Raw genomic sequence first — 8,736 nt, 5'->3', positions numbered from 1 at the left:
AATATTCGGAAAGTCTGCTCAAAACTTTGCCTTATTGTGCCTCACGCTGCGCTGTTAATGGCCAGAACTTTGAGTTTAGTTAATAATGCAATATCCGAAACTTTCAGTGGATTTTTCGTTAAGATTCATGGAAGTTCTAAGTTTCTGCACAACTCCCGAGTACATATCTATGCACATAAGTTTTGGCAAATAATTCACTAGACCTTCTCAGCGCCCAAATTGGAAAATGAAGTTGAGTCTTAAATAGCTTTTTGATGGAGCCCTGATGCAAGGTTGCCCCAGAAAAATATTAGCCCAAAAATAACATCGTGGCTCTGCTGAGGGTACGAGATGGGGCTTTGGCTGGGGCTGATGCTGATGCTCATGCTCTGGCCCATAGAGTAAACACAATTCAATTAACTCTGCGCTCGTTGTCGGAGGCTTAGTTGGTCGCGTTTTTAGGGCATTGTTGTGTCGAGGCCCGGGCAGACGCTAAAACTGAAAACGACAAGCCGATGATGGCACATGGCCAAAGGCGTCCTGAACAGTGTGGGCAAGACAGGGAGGCAGGTGGCAGATGACGGTGACTGCAACTACGGGTTGCATGCAACAAGCCGCCAGCTACAGCAAAGGATTTGCATTATTAAAATTTTCATTTGGTAGCCTCTGTGCCAACCTTCTCTCCCTAAAATGAGGAACCAACTAATTGACCATTGAAAATAAAAAGTCTTTTCTCTTCAAAGCAATGAAAGTACGTTATGCATAAAACTGAAATGAAAGGGGCTGGGCCTTATGACAGCCCTTCTATATTGTCAGGTTAATGATGGTTACAACTGGTTTATGCTTAATGAGATAAATTCTGCAAAAATGACTCTAGACCGAGCAAAACAAGCGTCAACGTTGCGTTCCTTTATCCATCATCTACCCTAAGTTTGGGCAAAGCAGCAGCTGAAGTGTAAATGTCATTGTCAGCCCGGTTTTGGTGGAAGCAAAGAGAAGACAGGAAGACAAAAGGAAGGCTAGTCTGTGGAACGTTTACATACCCAGTAATCGTATGTATTATGAGTGAAGTTCCCGTTAGTTTGACGCCCACCGAAGTAGTGTTTTTAGAAGGAGGAACACTAGCTCATACCATATCATATAAAAACCAATTACCCTTAAAGTCAGCCTCAAAAGTTGTTCGGTATTTATGGGAATCCTGGGAATAAATGCCGCCCATTGGGTACCCAGAGGGCGACCCAACTGTGCCACAACATCGATACTGCTGTTTTCTATTGCTTCTTTTACTGTGCGAGACAGCAGTCAAGAGTCGGGCTCTGGATGAGGACACGATGCGTGGCTGTGGCCGAGATGGAGACGCACGACTGCCGTTGACACTTTGCCAAAGAGTAGAGTCGGGGAAAGACCGGCAGCTCGAAAGGGTAAGAAACACAGCCGTGACTGCGGGAGCGGTAAAGTGTGACTTTGATTTTTGGCCAGAGTGGGGATGGGTCCGCGGCGGTAGCTGGGTCTAAAAGTCGGTTGCCAGCATCGCGACCACGTGACTTACCTTGAAATAATGACTTCATTTTCCGCAGCATACATTTCCAGCAATGTCACGCTCCACTGTTTCCCTTTGTGCTGCCGTGTTTCTAACTCTCGAACAAACATCTTTAAAGTTGGGTCACCAGAAAACGATATCGCACTTCCTATTTTTGTGGTCCCAGAAATAACTTCTGTTGAATTCCTTTAAATTGAATCCACTTTTTTTGTCCAGCCTCGAGTGTGTGTTATATTATTTCGGGGGTAATTTTCCGAGTGGGTAGTATGTTGGATTGTGGGCGTAGGCCATGGCCATGCATGAGCTTGCCAAACCAATATTTTATATAATGTTTCAATTTTCCATCAAATAGATACAGATACGATTGTGGATGCGTTTGTGTACGTATGATTGATATAGATTTTGCTTTGATGAACGCCCCAAGGAATTGGAATTCCTTCAGAGTTTATTTATTATATTCGGGGCTCTCTCTCATTCCCATTCGTGGAGCCCCATTTCGTTTCGCTTTAACGTTTGCGAGTAGCGTTTTTATGCCATTTTCGAGCTGCCAATCCAGAAAACAGTGCTTACTCGTACGCCCCTCTATGTTTTGCGGTTTATGGTCAAAAAACTACACAAATCTACGTTTACTCGAACATGTGAATGATTGTTGGAATCGAATAGATGAATGTGTATTGAAATCGGGCTGCCGTTTTCTACCCTAAATATTATATCGAACGAGGGGGAACGTTGTGAGTTGCTGCGGACACCGCAACTCTACATTTATACCCGATACTTAGTAAGTATTGCTCTCCTCCGGCAGACGCCGCTAATATTGAACGACACGACAAAGAGTGCGTGCGAGAGAGACAGAAAATCAGTCTGAGCGTGACGTCGGTCGCTGCGTAGCCACTGCAAATTGATTTGTTCCTTTTGGCTATAAAAATGATCGGATCTGATCCAGATTCAGCAATCTGATAGATATGGTCGTTATCTATGATTCTGCGTTTTTAGTTTTCTCAAATCTGCAATATTGTGGATGCAACAGATTTTCGTCCTTTGTATGGGCGGAAGGGAGGTGGGGCGAAATTTGGAGATATACGTTTTATAGTGAGATCTAACAGAAGTGCGGATACCAAATATGGTTACTTTAGCCTTAATTGTCTCTGAGATTTGAGGATGCCCCAGATTTTCGTCCTTTGCGGGGGCGGAAGGGCGGCCCTATACCCAAAGGAGTATAGGGGTATATTAGATTTGTGGTGAAAATGGATGTGTGTAACGTCGAGAAGGAATCGTTTCCGACCCCAGTATATATATTCTTGATCAGCATCAATGGGCGAGTCGATTGAGCCATGTCTGCCCGTCTATCCGTCCGTCTGTCCGTCCCTATGAGCGCCTAGTGCTTAGAGACTATAAGAGTTAGACCCACTAAATTTTGTATCCCTACTCATGTTAGATCTCACTGTTACAAGTGTATTTCAAAATTTTGTTTTGTTACGTTCTTTATTATAATAATCGTGGAATCATTACAAAATGGTTGTCGAATTGACAATTTAAATAGATCCCATCAAAACCTATGATCTATGGGGTCCCGGGCAAGATGAAGCGAATATCAGGAAACTGTACTTGAAGTCTGCACTTCGGGCATAATTTCGTGTGGCGTATAGAGAGCCTTATGCAGGACATCCCAAAAATATGTCCACAGGGCAACGAAACAACACGATGAGCCCCAGTCGATTGCCAGGGAGACAGACAAATAACGCAAGTAATGTCATCAGCCGGATCCTCGAGAATTGCAGTCAACTCTTCCGTGTCGATTTTGTATGACAGTTCCTTCTCCACTAGTTGGTTGAGCATCAGAGCACGGCCGTTCTTAATCTCCTCCAGTTTCAGCTGAAGATTCCGAATGATCACCTGGGTCGATTGGTCGTGAGTTTTGAGTTTTTTCAGCAAAATCTCAGTATTACGTTTCTCCTTTTCCAACAGAAAGTTAATTCCATCAATTTCAGTTATTGCGTTTTCCATCTGATTGTTGTTGTTCTCCTGCGAATGCTCCAATGGAGTCGCGTCGGCCTGGCTTTCTTCAGAAGCGTCCATACTGATTTCATTCAAATCGATTACATCATTATTGGAGTCACCCATGTCGTTTACTTGATTCCGATGAGAAATTGACTTTATTTTATGCGAATATTTGTTAATAAATGCGAGACAAATGATTTTTTTCCAACTCTGCTCGCAATTTTAATAGAAGTGCTGCCAGCCCAGCAAACAAAATATGAACTAAAAAATACCAAAGTGCAGTATACTGTATGGCTAGTGCTATTATATGTATAAGAACGTTTTGGTATTTTATTTTGGGTCTTCCCCCGATATTTTGTTCAAAGCATATGTGTGCCAGCACGAAATGTCTGACCACCAAATAGTTTCTACACGTTAATTTTAAAATTTTTTTTTTGTTATTTGTTGTAATAAACATATTAGAACTACTATTTCTGTAAGTAAATGGATGAACATAGTCGTTAATCTTGCTATGTATGTATGTACATATGCTCTGCACTCTGCTGCTAAGTAAATAAATTGCACATTTATGTACATTCATATGTACATATGTAATGTATGCAATTATATCCCTTTGGGCCCCTGTACCCCACGATGATGCAGAAACATTCAAATTAACATATTTTGAATAAACAAAGAACCTTTTTTTCAGTTTATTGATGATTTATGATAATAATGCATTTTTGTAGGTTTCTTCACAAACCAAAAGTAAGATTTATTGATTAAAGGGTTGCAAAGTACAATAGTAAACCAGCTAATCTGCTGGCAAGATGTTGCGACCATAGATGTAGCGCATATCTGTTGAACCAAATCCCAATCCGCAAATTGGGCATTCAGAGAGTCGCTCAATGCATCTTTTCCCAAATAGATGTCCACAGTACAACGAAATCAGACGATGTTCCCCCTCAGATGTCCAGGGAGCTTGGCAAAGGGAACACGTAATATTGGTGTAAAGGTTATCAACTCTCTGTCTCAGTCGGCCTACTTCCTCTAGGTATGCACGCTCCTTCTCCTCAAGCTCATTGCGGAGAAGACCAAGATCAAGCTCTGCAATTTGCTGTTCTAGTTCCTGAATGATAAACTTCGTGGATTTGTCCTGCTCTTCCAGATGGTCTTCTAAGGTCGCATTTTTGGAAATCTGCCATTCTAATTTTTTTAGAATTTGGTTAACTTTTGTAGATGCCTCGTCCACTTGAGGGTTTTGAGGCTGAAGCTCGTTATTTGTCTTCTGAATCGATACATTTTGCGATTTGATCTCTGCAAGTTGATTGAGTAGCTGCTGACTGTTCTTCTGAAGCTCCTCCATTTGTTGTTGAAGCTTCTGAATTATCACCGTGGGGTCCTCCACGACACTCTTCTCCTGCTGCGTGTCTTGTTTAAGGTTTTCATCAGGTTGGGCCTGCTGATTCTCAAGATCGTGATCTTTCGCCTCCTGACAGCGGCTATTCTCACGTTCTCGATCGTTCTCTTGCGGCTGCTCCAATGGCGATGCGTCGCCCTGGAATTCTTCAGAAGTGTGCATATTGATTTCAATCAAATCGATTACATCATTATTGGAGTCACCCATGTCGTTTACTTGATTCCGATGAGAAATTGACTTTATTTTATGCGAATATTTGTTAATAAATGCGAGACAAATGATTTTTTTCCAACTCTGCTCGCAATTTTAATAGAAGTGCTGCCAGCCCAGCAAACAAAATATGAACTAAAAAATACCAAAGTGCAGTATACTGTATGGCTAGTGCTATTATATGTATAAGAACGTTTTGGTATTTTATTTTGGGTCTTCCCCCGATATTTTGTTCAAAGCATATGTGTGCCAGCACGAAATGTCTGACCACCAAATAGTTTCTACACGTTAATTTTAAAATTTTTTTTTTGTTATTTGTTGTAATAAACATATTAGAACTACTATTTCTGTAAGTAAATGGATGAACATAGTCGTTAATCTTGCTATGTATGTATGTACATATGCTCTGCACTCTGCTGCTAAGTAAATAAATTGCACATTTATGTACATTCATATGTACATATGTAATGTATGCAATTATATCCCTTTGGGCCCCTGTACCCCACGATGATGCAGAAACATTCAAATTAACATATTTTGAATAAACAAAGAACCTTTTTTTCAGTTTATTGATGATTTATGATAATAATGCATTTTTGTAGGTTTCTTCACAAACCAAAAGTAAGATTTATTGATTAAAGGGTTGCAAAGTACAATAGTAAACCAGCTAATCTGCTGGCAAGATGTTGCGACCATAGATGTAGCGCATATCTGTTGAACCAAATCCCAATCCGCAAATTGGGCATTCAGAGAGTCGCTCAATGCATCTTTTCCCAAATAGATGTCCACAGTACAACGAAATCAGACGATGTTCCCCCTCAGATGTCCAGGGAGCTTGGCAAAGGGAACACGTAATATTGGTGTAAAGGTTATCAACTCTCTGTCTCAGTCGGCCTACTTCCTCTAGGTATGCACGCTCCTTCTCCTCAAGCTCATTGCGGAGAAGACCAAGATCAAGCTCTGCAATTTGCTGTTCTAGTTCCTGAATGATAAACTTCGTGGATTTGTCCTGCTCTTCCAGATGGTCTTCTAAGGTCGCATTTTTGGAAATCTGCCATTCTAATTTTTTTAGAATTTGGTTAACTTTTGTAGATGCCTCGTCCACTTGAGGGTTTTGAGGCTGAAGCTCGTTATTTGTCTTCTGAATCGATACATTTTGCGATTTGATCTCTGCAAGTTGATTGAGTAGCTGCTGACTGTTCTTCTGAAGCTCCTCCATTTGTTGTTGAAGCTTCTGAATTATCACCGTGGGGTCCTCCACGACACTCTTCTCCTGCTGCGTGTCTTGTTTAAGGTTTTCATCAGGTTGGGCCTGCTGATTCTCAAGATCGTGATCTTTCGCCTCCTGACAGCGGCTATTCTCACGTTCTCGATCGTTCTCTTGCGGCTGCTCCAATGGCGATGCGTCGCCCTGGAATTCTTCAGAAGTGTGCATATTGATTTCAATCAAATCGATTACATCATTATTGGAGTCACCCATGTCGTTTACTTGATTCCGATGAGAAATTGACTTTATTTTATGCGAATATTTGTTAATAAATGCGAGACAAATGATTTTTTTCCAACTCTGCTCGCAATTTTAATAGAAGTGCTGCCAGCCCAGCAAACAAAATATGAACTAAAAAATACCAAAGTGCAGTATACTGTATGGCTAGTGCTATTATATGTATAAGAACGTTTTGGTATTTTATTTTGGGTCTTCCCCCGATATTTTGTTCAAAGCATATGTGTGCCAGCACGAAATGTCTGACCACCAAATAGTTTCTACACGTTAATTTTAAAATTTTTTTTTTGTTATTTGTTGTAATAAACATATTAGAACTACTATTTCTGTAAGTAAATGGATGAACATAGTCGTTAATCTTGCTATGTATGTATGTACATATGCTCTGCACTCTGCTGCTAAGTAAATAAATTGCACATTTATGTACATTCATATGTACATATGTAATGTATGCAATTATATCCCTTTGGGCCCCTGTACCCCACGATGATGCAGAAACATTCAAATTAACATATTTTGAATAAACAAAGAACCTTTTTTTCAGTTTATTGATGATTTATGATAATAATGCATTTTTGTAGGTTTCTTCACAAACCAAAAGTAAGATTTATTGATTAAAGGGTTGCAAAGTACAATAGTAAACCAGCTAATCTGCTGGCAAGATGTTGCGACCATAGATGTAGCGCATATCTGTTGAACCAAATCCCAATCCGCAAATTGGGCATTCAGAGAGTCGCTCAATGCATCTTTTCCCAAATAGATGTCCACAGTACAACGAAATCAGACGATGTTCCCCCTCAGATGTCCAGGGAGCTTGGCAAAGGGAACACGTAATATTGGTGTAAAGGTTATCAACTCTCTGTCTCAGTCGGCCTACTTCCTCTAGGTATGCACGCTCCTTCTCCTCAAGCTCATTGCGGAAAAGACCAAGATCAAGCTCTGCAATTTGCTGTTCTAGTTCCTGAATGATAAACTTCGTGGATTTGTCCTGCTCTTCCAGATGGTCTTCTAAGGTCGCATTTTTGGAAATCTGCCATTCTAATTTTTTTAGAATTTGGTTAACTTTTGTAGATGCCTCGTCCACTTGAGGGTTTTGAGGCTGAAGCTCGTTATTTGTCTTCTGAATCGATACATTTTGCGATTTGATCTCTGCAAGTTGATTGAGTAGCTGCTGACTGTTCTTCTGAAGCTCCTCCATTTGTTGTTGAAGCTTCTGAATTATCACCGTGGGGTCCTCCACGACACTCTTCTCCTGCTGCGTGTCTTGTTTAAGGTTTTCATCAGGTTGGGCCTGCTGATTCTCAAGATCGTGATCTTTCGCCTCCTGACAGCGGCTATTCTCACGTTCTCGATCGTTCTCTTGCGGCTGCTCCAATGGCGATGCGTCGCCCTGGAATTCTTCAGAAGTGTGCATATTGATTTCAATCAAATCATTTACGTCATCATTGGTGTCCCCCATCGTGGTTAACTTGATTCTGGCAAAGATTTGACTTTAATTAATGCGATTAATTATTAATTATGCCAGACGAATACTCACAATTGCTTGCAATTTTTTCACCTGTGCGACTAATCCGCATTTTGGTTTTTGCAAAGCATTGACAAATAGTACTTATTTGAAATATTAGTTATCTCTGATGATATCTACAGTGATATGTAAAAGACTGCTACGAAAGCATAATCATTTCTTTTATGTTAAATATTGTTTCGTTTAGTCCTATGATATGTAAAAGACTGCTATGAAAGCTCAAGTTTAATTTTTCCTTTGTTGAATATTCGGTTTTATAATCGATGCATCGAAGAATAAATCCGATGTATCAATCCAACATCGATGTTTGATTTTGACAACATCGATGGACATCGACATGATGTTTTCATTCAAATTTACATCACTATACTGTATGGTTAGTGGCCACACCCTATGAATTATCGAACCAAAAATAACTATTCGCTGTAGTGAACGAACTAATTAAGTTCATCTAATCGTTAAATTTTGTTCGTTAGTTAGTTTTGGCTTTCTGTTTTTTATCTGATATGGAAAAAATATTTTCTAAGAAATAAATCGAAATATTCTAACAATAACTAAGAACAAAAACCAACGATGAACTC

General features: G+C 40.3%; 4 protein-coding genes across 4 annotated transcripts; all 4 read right to left on the bottom strand.

Annotated features, from left to right (window-relative positions):
• Positions 1–2,980: 2,980 nt before the first annotated feature.
• LOC108161347 (ERAD-associated E3 ubiquitin-protein ligase HRD1-like) lies at positions 2,981–3,767 on the bottom strand. Its single transcript, XM_017295585.2, has one exon. The coding sequence runs from the start codon at positions 3,638–3,640 to the stop codon at positions 3,080–3,082; it is 561 nt and encodes a 186-aa protein (XP_017151074.1). The 5' UTR covers positions 3,641–3,767; the 3' UTR covers positions 2,981–3,079.
• A 543-nt stretch (positions 3,768–4,310) lies between these two features.
• On the bottom strand, positions 4,311–5,123 carry LOC117188909 (E3 ubiquitin-protein ligase RFWD3-like). Its single transcript, XM_033393483.1, has one exon. The coding sequence runs from the start codon at positions 5,121–5,123 to the stop codon at positions 4,311–4,313; it is 813 nt and encodes a 270-aa protein (XP_033249374.1).
• A 670-nt stretch (positions 5,124–5,793) lies between these two features.
• Positions 5,794–6,606, bottom strand: LOC117188908 (E3 ubiquitin-protein ligase RFWD3-like). Its single transcript, XM_033393482.1, has one exon. It carries the CDS (start codon positions 6,604–6,606, stop codon positions 5,794–5,796), a length of 813 nt encoding a protein of 270 aa, XP_033249373.1.
• Positions 6,607–7,144: 538 nt separating this feature from the next.
• On the bottom strand, positions 7,145–8,537 carry LOC108161344 (E3 ubiquitin-protein ligase BRE1-like). The gene is made up of 2 exons (XM_017295580.2): positions 8,168–8,537; positions 7,145–8,105 (listed from the first exon to the last, which is right to left on the bottom strand). Exon 2 carries the CDS (start codon positions 8,087–8,089, stop codon positions 7,277–7,279), a length of 813 nt encoding a protein of 270 aa, XP_017151069.2. The 5' UTR covers positions 8,090–8,105; positions 8,168–8,537; the 3' UTR covers positions 7,145–7,276.
• Between the last annotated feature and the right edge of the window lie 199 nt (positions 8,538–8,736).

Source organism: Drosophila miranda, chromosome 4, assembly GCF_003369915.1.
Source record: "Drosophila miranda strain MSH22 chromosome 4, D.miranda_PacBio2.1, whole genome shotgun sequence".
Taxonomy (NCBI): Eukaryota; Metazoa; Arthropoda; class Insecta; order Diptera; family Drosophilidae; genus Drosophila; species Drosophila miranda.
This window is presented reverse-complemented; position numbering and strand designations above follow the sequence as displayed.